The 18922-nt window shown below is 40.1% G+C and overlaps 1 protein-coding gene across 1 annotated transcript in view; it reads left to right on the top strand.

The window, feature by feature from the left end:
- nrl (neural retina leucine zipper) overlaps positions 1-11784 on the top strand; it is a 35885-nt gene extending 24101 nt beyond the window's left edge. Inside the window, exons 4-7 of the mRNA XM_089118371.1 lie at positions 2764-3493; positions 5017-5289; positions 8208-8423; positions 10491-11784. Coding sequence (XP_088974497.1) covers positions 2891-3493; positions 5017-5289; positions 8208-8423; positions 10491-10640 — 1242 coding nt within the window. The 5' untranslated portion in view covers positions 2764-2890 and the 3' untranslated portion in view covers positions 10641-11784. The remainder of the gene's footprint in view (positions 1-2763; positions 3494-5016; positions 5290-8207; positions 8424-10490) is intronic.
- Positions 11785-18922: the final 7138 nt, after the last annotated feature.

The following is an 18922-nucleotide window of genomic DNA, read 5'->3' as shown; positions in this document are numbered from 1 at the left end:
TAATCTCATATGTTTCCGTACAAAAATGCTTTCAACTATTGTATCTTCATATTTGTACTTAAATGTACGTAAATGTGGTTTATGGTCTAACCATTTAAGTGTGTCTTTTTGCTTGTTACTGTATTAAAACATATATATATATATATATACTGTAAATTTAACTCGTTGAACATTTCAACATGTGGAATGTCAGTTCCAAAAAAAATTCTGTTTATAGCAAAAAATGCTTTGAATAGTTGTTTTTCTTCTAGATAAGATGTGTTTAGTTCTCTGTGTCCCTTACGAAAAAGAAGTATATTTCAAGTTCATTTTATGTAGTATACTTAAGTAATGTTCAAGTATATTTTTAAGTATACATTATGTAGTAAGTATACTAATGTCACTATGTACTAGTAGTAAACTTGTAAGTGTACTATTTTAATACCGCTTGGGACTAAATTGGCCCACTTTTAGTACATAAAAGTATATGTTTAAGTGTACTATAAGTGTAACAGTAAGTGCACAACTAGTTCATAATTATGTATCTCATGTGTACTGCAAGTGAATTTATGGGTATACTAGTAGTTTACTTTTTTACTTATACAAGTATACTTTGAATAGTTAATTATACTTTTAAGTATTTCTGGATCAAAAGATTGAGTACAAGAACAGGACAAATATACTTGCTTTTCTCTCAGTATAAGTCAAGTACACTTAAGTGTAATTTGAAGTATATTTCTGAGAAGTACATATAGTATACTTCTGAGTACAGGAAAAATAAACTGAAAGTATACTTTCTTATTTTTAGTTTAAAAGAAGTATACTAATGGCACACTTGAAAACTTCTTTTTCGTAAGGGGTCTATGAAAGTCCTCACAAAATTCTCTATTGTTTGAGTTGTACATTACAACACTTATGTTAAGGAGCAGCCGTTCGTGGAATGACTAGATTGATGGATTAAGATTATGGGATTGGATTTAGGCCTTTTCCTCTATTAATCTCAAACTGTTCTCAGCCTACACATCAACATGATTCATAATTAGCCAATAAATGAGTTGCCATGTATCACGTAAAAACAGGTTTAAAGCCAGATGTCGATGATTCATTTCTTACATTGTTTTATATTTTATTCTGTGTCACGATAAGCCTTTATTGTAATATCAAGCCAGTTTTTGTAATCTTCTTGTCTCCTATCTCATCAGCTCTTCACTATGTTAGTTAGCACCTCTAAATGTAGACAAACTACTATTTTTTTACTATTTTGACAGTGTCTGCACCAGTGTTGTAGTCGAGACCACCTCACTCGAGTCCAAGTCGAGACCGAGTCCATAGAGAGTCGAGTCCGAGACCAGAGACGGTCGAGTCCGAGTGGAGACCGAGACCAGTGAGGGTTGATTACCTAATTTACTTTTATTTACTTAGAGAAATCCTTTTTTTTTTTTTTCTTTACTGAATTTACTTAGAGTTTAAAAAATATGATCAGTTTAGGGTAAAAAGGCCACATAGTAGGTGGTGTTAAAAGTAATTTTATTACAATTTGTCATGCGCAGTTGCGCACTAGAAAATCACCAATCACTGGGCGTGTCAATCAATTTAAAGAAATACTTTATTAACATACATTAATAATCATGAAAAATATTTTGAATTGAACTCGAGTGGACTCGGGAATAATTCCGAGTCCTAAAAAAAAAAATGTTCGACGAGTCAATTCCGAGTCCATGACAAGACCAAGACCATTAAAATATGGTCTCGAGACCGAGTCCGAGACGAGTCCGAGTCTCGAGTCCTACAACACTGGTCTGCACTATATGGAGTTGAAAGACACGTTGACTTTTTAATCTTGACCTTCTTTAATTCTGATTCCCAATAACAATCTGCAGAAACTCATGACAGTACAACAAATACTATGGATGTTCAAATGAATACTTCACAATTCACATTATTTGACAGATGTGAAAAATGGAAATGGACCACAATCAGAATGGCCCTAAAAATTAGATTTAAAAAAAGCTTTTTTTGGGAGCGTTGTGGTGAGATATGATCTGAACATCTTAAAGGAGTCGTTCACTTTTTAAAAAAACTTTTGCTGATAATTTACTCACCCCCATGTCATCCAAGATGTCCATGTCATTCTTTCTTCAGTGGAAAAGAAATGAAGGTTTTTGATGAAAACATTCCAGGATTTTTCTCCATATAATGGACTTCAATGGGAACCAAACGGTTTCAGTACAAACTGTTCAAAGGGCTTTAAAGGTCTTATCAAGCGAAACGATCACTCATTTAACGTTTGTGACTCTCCTGTTCTAACTCGTTTATCAAAATGAGCAAATCTTTTTTTGTGTCATTTGGTTCATTCAACGAACGAAATGAACGAACTGACTCGGGAAAAGAAAAATATTTTTTTTTTAAATGAGCAATCGTTTCGCTTTATAAGACCTTTATTCATCATCTGGAATCAGTTTGCACTGAAACTGTCTTTTGGACCTTGAACCGTTTGGTTCCCATTGAAGTCCATTATATGGAGAAAAATCCTGGAATGTTTTCATCAAAAACCTTAATTTCTTTTCGACTGAAGAAAGAAAGACATGGACATCTTGGATGACATGGGGGTGAGTAAACTATCAGCAAAAGTTTTTTTTTAAAAAAGTGAACTACTCCTTTATTAAAAGAAAAAGAAAAAAAGATTTAATCCAAACCGTCTGTAACTCAGCATTTGTTAAGGAGCTACTGTATTAATGGAGCAGTCTTTACTCACTATTTTCTCTCTTTGTTTCCCTCTGCCAGTTTCAGATGATAAAACGGGAAGTCCTTCAATTCAAAGAAACAATAATTTAAACAATTTGGCACATTATTGTTTCTTCGTCTGTGTAACAATCGAAGTCTGCGCCTTTGACAACAACTTCCCGTTGCGATGTCTTCGTCTCTGCCACTGGCCTCCCTGCCCCCGAGCCCCCTGGCCATGGAGTATCTCAACGACTTCGACCTGCTCAAGTTTGAAGTGAAGCCAGACACACCTCCGCCTCCTCAAACCTGCCTATACCCCAAACCAGGCCTCCATCCGGAGACGACGACGGGTTCCCCGTATGCTCCTTGCCCTCCTCCTGACTCCAGCCTCAGCTCCAGCCCCTACACTTCGCTTCCTCCATCACCCACGCTCAGTGACGGACACCCACCGCCATCTGCATCCTCCTCTTCCTCTTCTCTCTCTTTCCCGCTGTCCATCTCCACTGGATACATATCGGGCCAGAGCTCCGGCTCTCAAGGGAACCTGGACGGGAGCCCAGCCGCTGGAGGCCCCGCGCCGTGTTCAAACCCCACCTCGTTGGAGGATCTGCTCTGGTTGGCCGCACTGCAGCAGCAGTTCGGTGGGGAGCCCGGGGGCGCCGCGTCCCTGCTGGGAGCTCTCGGAGGAGTGCCGGAGCGAGGGGACCGGGATCGAGGAGGGTTTCTGGGATGTGAGGATGCAGTGGAGGCCCTGTTAAACTCCGCTGCTGCTGCTGCAGTCAATTCACAGGTATTTGGACCAGCGTCAAGCCAAGCACGTGAACACAAACGCTTTGAAGCTCATTTTCGCACACCATTGGATTCCCGAAATTTGTTGACAAAAGCAAAATGCAAGTACATATTTGAACAGGGTTGGAGCTGAACTTTGCAGGAAGGTAGATCTCCAGGAACAGGATTGGGCACTCCTGCGCTACAGCAATGCAAGACCACACTTTTAGCAGGCTATGTACCACCATCACCCTTCCTGCAGTGTTCAGTTCCAACCCTGTTCCAACTATCTTCCTATAGATTTCAGGTAACCCTGAATACCATGACTTGTTAGGTTGGGTGTGTTTGGGGTTGGTGCTGAAGTCTGCAGGGCGGTATATAGGGTTGGAGACCCCTGCTCGAATGGAGGGTGGCTCTTTAGATGTAGTGTTTGATACCTATGGCAAGGGCTTAACCCTGGTCCTGAGACCACCAGACACTGTGCAGTTTGAATGTTTTCTTTATCTCACACACCCATTTAATGTTTTGGAGACTCAGATGAGGTGTATTTGAGTAGTAGGACACTCCAAGGGAGTTTTTGCATTCAAAAAACAGAGCTCAAAAGAATGTGACAGAGAACACTCGACATGCCATCTTATTCATGGAAATGGCCTTTTAAAGGAGAACTCCGGCGCAAAATGAACCTTTGGTCTAATAAAACATCGGTACATAGTCAACCGTTCTCTGAGATTTGTTTTCATGTTAATCGAATGTAAAGGGTTTTATCTCTAAAAACTGTTTAGCGTATAATGCTAGTAATGGGGGCATTGACTAAGTAAAAAGAAATCGCTAGTTTATACCACTAACAAGGCTCAAAATAGCCCCACACTAATGCAGTAACATAATGAGGGTCCATACATGCAAAACGAAGCATTGAGAACTTTGTAAGTGTACAGACCGTTTAATAAGAAGATACTTTATGAAGACAGTTCACTTCGTGTATACAGGCAGGAGCCATCTTAAAAAATAGTCTCGATAAGTCAAACCACGAACGTCGTGCTGAGTGATCAGAACTACATGAAGTTCAGCGAACTTCTGAACTGTATGAACGGTATGATCAACTTATCGAGACTATTTTTTAAGATGGCGCCTGTCTGTATACACGAAGTGAACTGTCTTCATAAAGTATCTTCTTATTAAACGGTCTGTACACTTACAAAGTTCTCAATGCTTCGTTTTGCATGTACGGACCCTCATTATGTTACTGTGTTAGTGTGGGGCTATTTTGAGCCTTGTTAGTGGTATAAACTAGTGATTTCTTTTTACTTAGTCAATGCCCCCATTACTAGCATTATACGCTAAACAATTTTTAGAAATAAAACTCTTTACATTCGATTATCATGAAAAGAAATCTCAGAGAACGGTTGACTATGTACCGATGTTTTATTAGACCAAAGGTTCATTGTTCGCCGGAGTTCTCCTTTAAGTTGGGGTGTATGTCCAAATGTGGCATTTTTATTATAATCTTGTAATCTCTTTGCATTTCCTCTGGTCTTTCACTCTCAGTTCCCGGTTTTGTCTCAGAGTTCGAGCAGCAGTCACATGGGTGACTCCAGCAGTGACAGCGGGGCTGATGTTGTACTCAACAAGCCGTCAGACATGTGTCACCGCCCTATCCTGGTCGTTTCTTCCACCCCTCCATCTCTTTCCAATCTCAACACATCAACCAGTCCCTTCTCACAGCCCCTCAGTCCACAGAGCCGCCTCCATCACCCACACCATCCAATGCAAGGCCATTATCATCATCATCACCATCATCATCATCTGCAACTCTCTCAGGTACTTGCAGTTACCAATTTATCCTTCAAAAACTTTGTCAACATTATCACATACTCAACAGTACCACAGTGTTTTCTCCATTTGCTCAACAGGAGTTTTAGGCCACATCAAAACATTTTGTTTTTTAGAAAGAGATATTTGAAAATCAGATAAACACAAATTTAGGATCAATAAACTACATGTCCCATTAATCACTGTTATGATTTAATCAAACCAGTCTGTATCTTTTTATATGCATCATCAACAAACACCACTATGATGTTAAAACTCTAATGCTACAATATATGAATGCTAATGGCTAATGCCACTTCTCCATTATATTTGTTAAAGGGATACTCCACTTTTTTTTTGGAAATAGGCTAATTTTACAACTCCCTCAGAGTTAAGCGGTTGGGTTTTGCCGTTTTCGAAACCATTCAGCCGACGTTCTGATATTTAGAAGAAGATCAGTAACCAGACAGTTTCTGGTCTCATTGACGTCCATAGTAGGAAAAAAATATATACTATGGAAGTCAATGAGACCAGAAACTGTCTGGTTACTGATATTCTTCTAAATATCAGAAAATCGACTGAATGGATTCGAAAACGGTAAAACTCAACTGTTTAACTCTGAGGGAGTTGTAAAATGAGCCTATTCCCAAAAAAAAGTGGAGTATCCCTTTAAATATTTAATTAACCTAAGATAAAGAAATCACTGTAACGGGTGAGTGGCTACAATGAACCGCACAATGATATAATCCAACTAGAACAATATTTAATTACAAATATATAGAATAAACAGGAAACGCAACCACAACCAAACGTAAACGAGACTGAACACTAAACATAAAGATCTCAGGGCTTAAATACACGTTGAGGGGAAATCAGCTGAAAAGAAACAGGTCCGTGGAACTAAGAACAACTAAGGAAACTAACTAGGGAACACAGAACACAGGAAAAACGAGAACAAAGCACTGAAGCAAAGCGAAACCAAACACTGTGAAACTAAACAAAACTAAACATAACCCTGACAATCACAGAGCTATGCCTGCATTTGATGAGATTTAATTAATAAATGTTAAAAGAAGGCAAAGTCTGATGTCAGCATCCACCAGTAATACTAATTTGTAGATTGTGAAAAGAACTACACTTTAACATACTTTTATGGACATAATATACTAAATAGTATACATAATAATGTACTATATTATAGTTGAATGTGTTAAATATAGTTAGCTGAACTTTTTATGCTTTTTTGACTGACTGACTGACTGACTTACTGTAAGTTTCTTCTATTGTCTTTGAAATGTAGTAAAAGTTTACTTTACACTGTCAAATCCAACAGTTGTTTTAACACTTTTTCCTTAACACTTTACTTAGTGTCGTAACTAAATATAGTAATCTGTACTATTCTCATACTATGCCTTGTTGGAAAATCCAAGTTAAGATTAATTGATTGGTTTGAATACCATTTTCAAGCAACAACAATAACAAAAAAGAGTTTTTAAAGCGGGACAATTCATAGTAGACTTTTCTCCCATTTCCTCAACTTCTACAGTTATCTTTCTCTGCTCGCTTTTATTCATTTCCCAAAGTAATATAGAATGTTGAATTGTCAATACAAATGAAACTGAGAACATCACACAAGCTGACTTCTTAAATCAATGTCAATTTTCCTAAAATGTTTTAGTTTTAACTCACCAATATGGTGATCAGTGTTCTATTTGATTCGGCACTAAGGACGTCTTTTATGTTATTGTAATTGTTGATACAGCGATGAAACAAAAGGGTAGAAATAAATAGATTGCTTTTAAAAGGGGACCGAAGTATAACTAAATCTAACTAAGTCTTTTTTCCATGTAAATTCAATAAGAAAGTGTTGGTGCACACGCCTTGTTTCAGTGTTCACATTTTGAACCGTGAATGGCTAATGATATTGTGGCGAAGTGTGCTGAAAGCAGTTTAATGGATAGGACTGGTGGATGTCTGCCTCTAAATGTGGAGCAGCGCTATCAGATTATGGTAATATCTACTATTATTGTGATGTAATCCTGATCAATGTCACTTACACTCAGTCAGATTATGCTGTATGGAAATGTAATGCCAAAATCACACACATGCACAAAGACGCTCACATTATCTATAGGCTAAACTATGTACTAAACAAAGCTTTTCCATTATCATATTATCCACATGGTTGTCATGAGAAAAAATTGTATTCATTTGCAATATTTTATTGAAAGAAATTTTTTTTTTTTTAAAGCAAGCGTGAAGGTCCACCCCAACTGGTGTGTAGAAGATCATACGGACACGTACAAATGAGATTACAAATGAGATTAGTACGAATTAATGCGACCAATTCAACTGGCCAAAACATAAAACAATTACAAATTGTCATGCGAGTGTGTTGAAATTATCACAACACGCCGTGAATAAATAATCATAAGTCATGTACTTTGCAGAACCTTCCTTAGATCATTCAATATTTTACAGATTCATAATTACTTTTTTAAAAGGAATTTGTCTCCACTGTTTCAATCGCAACCAAAACTACTTCACCTAAAATAAATAAATGAATGATTAAAGCAAGCATATAGTAACGGAATATGAACTTTCTTCCGTCTTATCCTTAGCCAAGCTCAGACTATCGCAGGTTTTCTTGCGATTATTGGTTTTTGTATTGTCATGACGTTTCCCGATGTTCATATCGACTGGTTTGAACCTAGTTCTAGTAGTGACACAAAAACCAAACTATAAATAATACTTCTATATATGACTGTGATGTTTTCATCAGACTGTACACTTCAAGTGCTGAGTTATATTCATTTCTCCTCCATGTGAGTGTTGATGAAGCTTTAATTATCACGATCGCACGTTGTGTCCATTCTGTGACAAATCTCTGTGAATCATCTTTTTTTTTTTGTCTCTTTCTCTTTCAGTGTGGGGTGGATGAGCGTTTTTCTGATGAGCAGTTGGTAAGCCTGTCTGTACGAGAGCTGAACAGACATTTGCGTGGAGTGAGCAAAGACGAGGTGGTCCGTTTGAAACAGAAGAGACGAACGCTGAAGAATCGAGGTTACGCCCAGTCCTGCCGTTACAAACGACTCCAGCACCGGCACGCGCTCGAGTCCGAGAAACATATTCTCACACAGCAGGTACACAACACACACTTCAAACACTGAAATATGACAAAACTGAGACACATACTGCACAACAAAAGTCAATCATGACCACTGTTGGGTAAGTTACTCTAAAAAAGTAATTAATTACTAGTTACTAATTACCTCTTCAACAGTGTAATTAGATTACTGTACTAATTACTCTCTCTAAAAAGTATTTAATTACTTTTAATTACTAATTACTTTCAAAATCCCATATCAATCTCATCCAGCTGAATAATACAAGGATAGACATGAATCTGTTTTAATTTTTTCAAATAAATACTATAAAATTGCATGAATTATCTCTAAACTGACCAAGGTGGAGAAGGTTACATTATAAAAACATACTTTTTAACATCAGAAAATACATTTTGATGTTAAACCCACTATTGTTTTATGTCTGATCTCATGACATTTCACACTTTTTTCATAGCCTACATATTTTACAATAGTTCATACGAATTTGTACGAGTGCGGTCGTAATATTTAGACACCTCATAAAATGCATACGAATCGCTGTGAGATCGGATTGATCTATACACAGTATTAACCTCAATTACATCAGAAGTAACTGTAATTAAATTACAGATAAATGAAGAGTAATCCCTTACTTTACATTTTCAAGGGAAAAGTAATTAAATTACAGTAACTAATTACTTAGTAATTAGTTACACCCAACACTGATCATGACACAGTAGTTCACAGCTGCCTACCTTGACAGGATTAGGCCTACTTGTTTCAGAAGAACTTGTTCAGATAACATTCAAAAGCATCAGGATGACAAAATTATCAAATGGATGTTTGCATAATGTTCTTAGAACATATTTCTGGCAATAGGGAAAAACCTTTTAATCCAACACTGCATATATCCTTTGCGACGAAGTCAATCCCAGAATTCATTGTAATGAGCAAGGCAGCTCACTTGGTTTTGAGACATTACAAAGTACAATAAGATCCCTTTAGTTGAGGTTAGTTAATGCATTAGGCCCTACCTAACATTATCACAATACATATTTCTTAATCTTTGTTAATGTTATTAATAAAACACAACTGTTCATTGATAGTTCATAAAATTCCATGAAATAGTACTAACAAATAGAACTTTTTATTTTAATAATGTATTAGTAAATGATGAAGTACACATTAACTAAGATGAATAAATTCTTTAGAAGTTTGTTTTAAAGTTCATGTTAAAGGATTAGTTCACTTTTGAAAAAACATTTGCTGATAATTTCCTCACCCCCATGTCATCCAAGATGTCCATGTTATTCTTTCTTCAGTCGAAAAGAAATTAAGGTTTTTGATGAAAACATTCCAGGATTTTTCTCCATATAATGGACTTCAGTGGGAACCAAACGGTTCAAGGTCCAAAAGACAGTTTCAGTGCAAACTGAAAATTGTTCAAAGGGCTTTAAACGATTCCAGACGATGAATAAGGGTCTTATCAAGCGAAACGATCGCTCATTTCATAAATAAATAAAAAAGTTGAAGTTTTATAAGCTCAAATGGTCGCCTTGCTCTGTTCTGTGATGCGCGTTCGTGACTCTCCTGTTCGAACTTGTTTATCAAAATGAACTAATCTTTTTTGGTGTCATTTGGTTCATTCAACGAACGAAATGAACGAGTTGACTCTGGAAAAGATTCGTTCGTTTTGATAAAAACTTAAACTTTGTTATTTATTTTTTAAATGAGCGATCGTTTCGCTTTATAAGACCCTTATTCATCATCTGAAATCGTTTAAAGCTTTTTGAACAGTTTGCACTGAAACTGTCTTTTGGACCTTGAACAGTTTGGTTCCCATTGAAGTCCATTATATGGAGAAAAATCCTGGAATGTTTTCATCAAAAACCTTAATTTTTTTTTCGACTGAAGAAAGAATGACATGGACATCTTGGATGACATGGGGGTGAGTAAATTATCAGCAAAAGTTTTTTGAAAAGTGAACTACTCCTTTAACTCATTAATTAAATAATGTTAACAAATAAAAGTATTACCAAAACTGTAAAGTGTATCCCGATCTTATTCAAAATTATTTCCGATCTATTCTTTTGATTCCTCTAGCTGGAGCAGCTGCAGTGTGAGCTGTCTCGCGTGTTGAGAGAGCGAGACTCGTACAAAGCGCGTTACGAGAAGCTCGTCAGTTCCAACGAGACTCAGCCTTCCCATCCCAACACCTCGCCTTCTCCTACTCCTCCGGATTACTTTTTGTGACAAAATGAACATTGAACAGAAGAGAATGAAAAGAGAGCTGATGAAAGCGATGGGTGAAAGTAATTCAACAGAGCTGTAACTACAACTCAACTTGAAATAAGCTATTTAACCAAAGCGGGTTGATTGTGAGGTGGACCTGAGCCCTGGACTGGAATGCTGCTGCTGCTTCTGCTGCTGACGGGATTGTGTTTTTGCCCATTGTGAGCTTGTATAACACCAACCTGATTTCATAAGCACTCATAGGTGTTTGAAAAAAAAAAAGGGGGTTGTAGCATATGCATGTTTGGATGGACACTGAATATGTGCAGAACCAAAGAACGGACTGACAGTATTCAACACATAAAGCATTTTACATAATGAATTCTCTAAGGATAAGACTCTAAAGTTGTTCTCACTACGTTCTAGATTCTGTTAATATTGATATTGTACAGATTTAGTGTCTAAACTACAAACATGTATGACTGCACATTTTCTACTAATACCTATGAATGCGAATGTGATCACCCATGGTAGCACAAAAGACTTGCTATCCCTTTGTGTTGAGCTATTTGTCACGATGAGTTTAGTTCTTACGAGAGTTTCATTGGCATTCACCAAAATGACTGTTAGAGATATGAATCTATGCAAAACTGCTGGCATTTTGAGCAAGAGAGTAATGCATACAGACTATATCATTATGTGTATAAGCCATCTGTGTGATATTTGCACTGAGGGGTTCGTAGTATCCATTGCAACACACTGTAAAACAATGCAATCAGCAACCAAATATAAACACCACCGCAAGTCAAGTGATGATCACCTAACTTTGAGTGACTGTGTCTTTGGAAGTTACATTTTATGATCAAGTTAAAGGTGTAATTTTAATGTAACATCAAATTAATTTAGCAATTCACAGAGCTGGTCACTGTGGGTGATAGTAGACGCCTATCTAGAGCAGTGTTGACAGACGCAGATTTTTCTAGGAGGTTTACTTGGCCCGCCATAGGTCTACAAATTGACTTGGCTTACAGTATTTCACTTATTTATTCACAGTATTTATTTATTGTTTGTAATGTGATCATTGTTTTCAATTGATAGTGTGTATCAATATCATTAAAATTTTGTAGCAGGGTAAAAAAAAATATATAAAAAGATTATATTCATTATGCTCCGTTTGTAGTGGTTTCTTATGAAATAAACATACTTTTACCATTAATGATTGCGCAAAGCATTGTGGACTGTAAAACTGACTCATTGATGTGATGTGTGTCGTACTTTTTATTTACTTATGTTTGTGAAGTGGTTTGAACCAAAAAAACAGAACTTCTAGTACCACATGACCATTTTTTCAAGCCTGTTGTGGCTGCTTCTCCTTTTAGACTTCAAAGTAATTGTTTTGATTGGATAGCATATTTGGACTAAAATCCATATTTAATTATTTTTTTTTTTTGCCATTTAGCTATGTTATATTTCATACTGTACTGTCCAAATAATGCATTAGAGAGTATAGTAAATCTAACGATGAGGTTGGAACAAAGCGGAGAGAGAATCCACATGCAAGCACTACTTTAATAAAACAAACTGGTAATCCAGGGAAAACAACATAACGCAGAACTCAGGACAGGGACATGGAATGGGAAACAGCTACAAGCAACAGCGACCGACAAACAACAACTGAACCACAGAGGTTTAATGTCGCATTCCAGGCAACCTGTAACCCGTGTTTTTCCAACCTTATACCCGTGAAAGTGCACTGGAATGGCAGTCAAACCTGTGACTTCCCACCTGTGAACTCGTACGATGTACTCCCAGTTACGAGCTCTGACGCCACTTAGCCCACGAAACCATACAAAACATCAATGGCAGCCCCCACGGATGCAGTGTTTCTGCAAGGAGGTACACGGTGTGAATACACTGGCAATATAACGTTAACTAGTTTTCAGTCCATTGAGTGCAAGGATAAATTAATACCAAATAGATTTCCAAATATACAAATGAAGCAAAATAAAAGGTATACCAGCTTATCTTGCCTTATGCGCCGTTTTTTCCTCCTCCGTTTACCTCAAATAAACAAGGAGTACGCACTTTTGGCGACAGAAACTATTACAAATGTGCATAAGGTCCGCCATGCTGGTTTGTTTACATCTAGCTACCACAATTCCTTGCGCTCAGGTAGTTTGGCGTGACTGACCTGGAATGCTACAAAGTCGTGAGTCGTGGTCTGAAGTCATGATTTATATGCTCAAAAACCTGCCTAGAACGCAGCATAAGTACACAGACCATAGACATATAGACTATAGGTTCTAAGGATGAGTCAAAGCCGCCGCCATCTTGGAACAGGGGTCTTGTCATAGGAAGTAGCTAACGCTGCTATCTCTACCTTTACTTCAAATTCATTGATGGTGGTGGAGTTTTGTGTAGCGTATGATGTTCATGGATGAAATCTGAACTAGGAAGAATGTTTTTTTTTTTTTTAAATAATAAAAAAAGAAATTCTGGAATCAATGATAAATACATGTCTGACTCTATTGACGCATTCGTTCCAATGAACTGCCATAGCCAAGGAGACGTCTAGTTTATATGTCTATGTACACAGACAAACAAGCTAACAAGGGGAGTACAAGGGGCGGGGCTAATTAGAAAAACCTGGGGAGACTAATAAACAAGAAAAACTACAAATGACTAAAAAACATGGCACAGAACAGGAAATAACAAAAGTTCACTCGAGACAAGGAGAACACAAGACATGACAGTAACAGAGTATTCTGCTTTTATATAGACATGTCCTGTGTCAAAAACAGCATACTTCCATTATACTACAATGTGAAAAAGTGTGTGTAAACCGTGAACAGTGTGTGATAAACACCAGGGTGATTTACCTCTTCTGTCCAGATTATTAAGTGCGTCGCTGATGGACATTCTTGAATCCCATCAGGCCATAAACCAACCTAGCGGATGTAGTAAATCCAAATTGTAGTCATACTGCACTCATTAATGCTATAAAGATTTTTTTTTTTTTACTTTCACAAACTAAGTTTATAAAATGTTGTTTGACAGAATGCAATTTCAGATGTAGTAGGTAGGGTTTGTAAATAATCACCAATCAAGTTGGGGCACCTGTAGAAATTGTTAGCATTAATATCTAAAGGTCAAAACTTTAGTCCAGTAAGGCCTTGTTCAAAAATTAAGACAGGGAGCAGAAGTTTATTGCTTTTTAAATTATTTCTGTGCATGCTATCTTTTCCCCAGTGATAATTAATTTGTCTTGCGCTTGAGACATGAACTGTTTGTCGCTCTATATAGATAAGATACTGCTTTCTTGCAGGCCAAAATCTTTATTATTTGCATTCTAGTTTCTCCTGACTAAAAATCATCTATTCAGATGTAATATAATGCATTCAGCCTTTATGCATTCACATTCTATTTTCAGGAAAGAAACAAAATAATATGTAACAAACTTTAGAAATCACTAGAAATATAAAAAAATATCCCTTGCAAAAAAAAGCACTTACTTGCAGTGGAAACGATGGAAGGACGAGCCAGGATTGAATCAGGAGCCTGACCGCCAAAGGTCACGGTGTGAAAGCAGGAGACCCAAGTGGAACCCAGGAGATGAAAGGCCTGGAGGGCCAAGGCGGAGCCGCAGGCATCTGTGACTGAGGTGGAAAAAGCGGGATTGGCAGACCGGGGTGGAGTCGGTGTGACTGAGGACAGTGGCAGAACCAGAGGAAAGGAGAGTCGAGGTGAAGCTGGAGATCCGAAAGTTCGAGTGATGATAGACCAAGGTGGAGTCAAGGGGATGAGGAAGCCTAGCAGAGCCTGAGGGAAGACATACCATGGTGGAGCCTAGGGAGTGTGGAGCAGAAGGCCAACGTGGAGTCTGGGGCTCCAAAGCTCAAGGTGGAGCTGAGGGATCCTCAGACCAATGAGGAGTTGACAACCAGGAAGCCCAAGGAGATCTGAGCAGCAGGGCAGAGCAACTGAGAGAGGAGCCAAGGGGCTGAAGGGAGACAGCGGAGGCGATGCAGAGGCACTGGATGGTGTTAGCATAAGAGGAGGAAGAGGCAGGCTGAGCTGAACCAGCAGTAACAAGACAGCTTGGGACTAAGCTGAACCAGCAGTGATGAAGATGTCTTGAAACTGGGCAGAACCAGTGGTGATGAAGCCGACTTGGTTCTGGGCTGAACTAGTGGCAACAAAGACAACTTGGGACTAGGCTGAACCAGAGATGATGAACATGAATTGGGACTGGGCTGAACCAGTGGTGAAGAAGACAACTTGGGACTAGGCTGAACCAGTGGAGACAAAGGTGACTTAGGACTAAGCTGAACCAGAGATGATGAACATGAATTGGGACTGGGCTGAACCAGTGGCAACAAAGACAACTTGGGACTGGGCTGAACAAAGGCGACTTAGGACTAGGCTGAACCAGAGATGATGAACATGAATTGAGACTGGGCTGAACCAGTGGCAACAAAGACAACTTGGGACTAGGCTGAACCAGTGGAGACAAAGGTGACTTAGGACTAGGCTGAACCAGAGATGGTGAACATGAATTGGGACTGGGCTGAACCAGTGCCAACAAAGACAACTTGAGACTGGGCTGAACAAAGGCAATTTAGGACTAGGCTGAACCAGAGATGATGAACATGAATTGGGACTGGGCTGAACCAGTGGCAATGAAGACAACTTGGGACTGGGCTGAACAAAGGCGACTTAGGACTAGGCTGAACCAGAGATGATGAACATGAATTGGGACTGGGCTGAACCAGTGGCCACGAAGACAACTTGGGACTAGGCTGAACCAGTGGAGACAAAGGTGACTTAGGACTAGGCTGAACCAGAGATGGTGAACATGAATTGGGACTGGGCTGAACCAGTGGCAACAAAGACAACTTGGGACTGGGCTGAACAAAGGCGACTTAGGACTAGGCTGAACCAGAGATGATGAACATGAATTGAGACTGGGCTGAACCAGTGGCAACAAAGACAACTTGGGACTAGGCTGAACCAGTGGAGACAAAGGTGACTTAGGACTAGGCTGAACCAGAGATGGTGAACATGAATTGGGACTGGGCTGAACCAGTGGCAACAAAGACAACTTGGGACTGGGTTGAACAAAGGCGACTTAGGACTAGGCTGAACCAGAGATGATGAACATGAATTGAGACTGGGCTGAACCAGTGGCAATGAAGACAACTTGGGACTGGGCTGAACAAAGGCGACTTAGGACTAGGCTGAACCAGAGATGATGAACATGAATTGGGACTGGACTGAACCAGTGGCCACGAAGACAACTTGGGACTAGGCTGAACCAGTGGAGACAAAGGTGACTTAGGACTAGGCTGAACCAGAGATGATGAACATGAATTGGGACTGGGCTGAACCAGTGGCAACAAAGACAACTTGAGACTGGGCTGAACAAAGGCGACTTAGGACTAGGCTGAACCAGAGATGATGAACATGAATTGGGACTGGGCTGAACCAGTGGCAATGAAGACAACTTGGGACTGGGCTGAACAAAGGTGACTTAGGACTAGGCTGAACCAGAGATGATGAACATGAATTGGGACTGGGCTGAACCAGTGGCCACGAAGACAACTTGGGACTAGGCTGAACCAGTGGAGACAAAGGTGACTTAGGACTAGGCTGAACCAGAGATGATGAACATGAATTGGGACTGGGCTGAACCAGTGGCAACAAAGACAACTTGAGACTGGGCTGAACAAAGGCGACTTAGGACTAGGCTGAACCAGAGATGATGAACATGAATTGGGACTGGGCTGAACCAGTGGCAATGAAGACAACTTGGGACTGGGCTGAACAAAGGCGACTTAGGACTAGGCTGAACCAGAGATGATAAACATGAATTGGGACTGGGCTGAACCAGTGGCCACGAAGACAACTTGGGACTAGGCTGAACCAGTGGAGACAAAGGTGACTTAGGACTAGGCTGAACCAGAGATCATGAACATGAATTGAGACTGGGCTGAACCAGTGGCAATGAAGACAACTTGGGACTGGGCTGAACAAAGGCGACTTAGGACTAGGCTGAACCAGAGATGATGAACATGAATTGGGACTGGGCTGAACCAGTGGCGACGAAGGTGACTTAGGACTAGGCTGAACCAGAGATGGTGAACATGAATTGGGACTGGGCGGAACCAGTGGCCACGAAGACAACTTGGGACTAGGCTGAACCAGTGGCGACGAAGGTGACTTAGGACTAGGCTGAACCAGAGATCATGAACATGAATTGACACTGGGCTGAACCAGTGGCAATGAAGACAACTTGGGACTGGGCTGAACAAAGGCGACTTAGGACTAGGCTGAACCAGAGATGATGAACATGAATTGGGACTGGGCTGAACCAGTGGCGACGAAGGTGACTTAGGACTAGGCTGAACCAGAGATCATGAACATGAATTGAGACTGGGCTGAACCAGTGGCAATGAAGACAACTTGGGACTGGGCTGAACAAAGGCGACTTAGGACTAGACTGAACCAGAGATGATGAACATGATTTGAGACTGGGCTGAACCAGTGGCCACGAAGACAACTTGGGACTAGGCTGAACCAGTGGAGACAAAGGTGACTTAGGACTAGGCTGAAACAGAGATGATGAACATGAATTGGGACTGGGCTGAACCAGTGGCAATGAAGACAACTTGGGACTGGGCTGAACAAAGGCGACTTAGGACTAGGCTGAACCAGAGATGGTGAACATGAATTGGGACTGGGCTGAATCAGTGGCCACGAAGACAACTTGGGACTAGGCTGAACCAGTGGAGACAAAGGTGACTTAGGACTAGGCTGAACCAGAGATGATGAACATGAATTGGGACTGGGCTGAACCAGTGGCAATGAAGACAACTTGGGACTGGGCTGAACAAAGGCGACTTAGGACTAGGCTGAACCAGAGATGGTGAACATGAATTGGGACTGGGCTGAACCAGTGGCCACGAAGACAACTTGGGACTAGGCTGAACCAGTGGAGACAAAGGTGACTTAGGACTAGGCTGAAACAGAGATGATGAACATGAATTGGGACTGGGCTGAACCAGTGGCAACAAAGACAACTTGGGACTGGGTTGAACAAAGGCGACTTAGGACTAGACTGAACCAGAGATGATGAACATGATTTGAGACTGGGCTGAACCAGTGGCAATGAAGACTACTCAAGGACTGGAGTCCTTGAAACATGACATCATCCAAACGATCAAATAATTATTAATTGGGTGATCAAGCTCAGTGAGTGCACTTCAGCGATGGGAGTATGGGTGGGGCTCTAATCCATGCAGCCGAACTTTACTAATATGCCCTCAGTGATGGACACTGGTGCCAGCTAATGTGCCTGGTCTGAATCTGCGATGGGCTCGGGCTCCAGGAAGTAATTAACCTCAGCATTTGCTCTGGCTCAGACTTTGTGGCGGATTCAGGCTCTGAGTCTGCGGTGGGTTCTGGCTTCTGGTCCGCTGCGGGCATGGCTGAAGGTTGGCTGAGTCCATGGTGGAATCGGGACTGGACATTTCCTCCTCTGTGAGGCAGATTGTCAGTGGAGATCCACACTTAACCAGCACTCACTCCACATAAGCAGTGAAGCTCTCTTGAGGACCGTCCATGGCAGGAGTGTCCATCGACCGCTGATTGGGGCTGGTGTTAAAGAATGTCCAGAGCGAGAGAGCGGGATAATGGATGAGACACACCAGATCTAGAAATTCCCACCTGTGGTCTTCAAGGGAACAGCAGGAGGCGAACTGCAGGTATATTTATCCATATTTGTCTTTCTCTTTTTCTCGTTTCGGTGGATCTGCATTCTGTCCCATAACAGCTGTGTAGTTGACTCCAAGAACTATGCGTAATGCAGAATGAACAATACAAAGAAACTTTAATGAACACTGAGAAAAATCTTAAGCAAACGCGACACGCTTAACAATAACAATGACGATGCAGAACTTCTTCTTCTTTTTGTTTTATGGCAGATTGCAACCATGACTTTTGAAGGTGCATACCGCCACCTACTGTATCGAAGTATGTTGCATGAACTATTATTCGTTGGGACTACTTTATATAAAAAGAAAACAAAAATATTTTAGATATTGTACAATTGCTTTCTGTGTATCCTTTACCACATCTCCTGTTGTGCCTAAAAAATCTTCAAGGTTCCACTTCCTTCCTGCCTGACTTATCTTTTGGGTTAGCCTTATCCTCTCATCCCTATATTTCCTACAATACAATAGTTCATGTTCTACATCTTCCTTGGATTTAGACGATGCAGAACTCGGAAAACAGAGGGCTTAAAT

This window comes from Pimephales promelas, chromosome 13, assembly GCF_988280905.1.
Source record: "Pimephales promelas chromosome 13, fPimPro1.hap1.1, whole genome shotgun sequence".
Taxonomy (NCBI): domain Eukaryota; kingdom Metazoa; phylum Chordata; class Actinopteri; order Cypriniformes; family Leuciscidae; genus Pimephales; species Pimephales promelas.
Note: the sequence above shows the minus strand (reverse complement) of the source record. Positions and strands in the feature narration are given on the sequence as shown.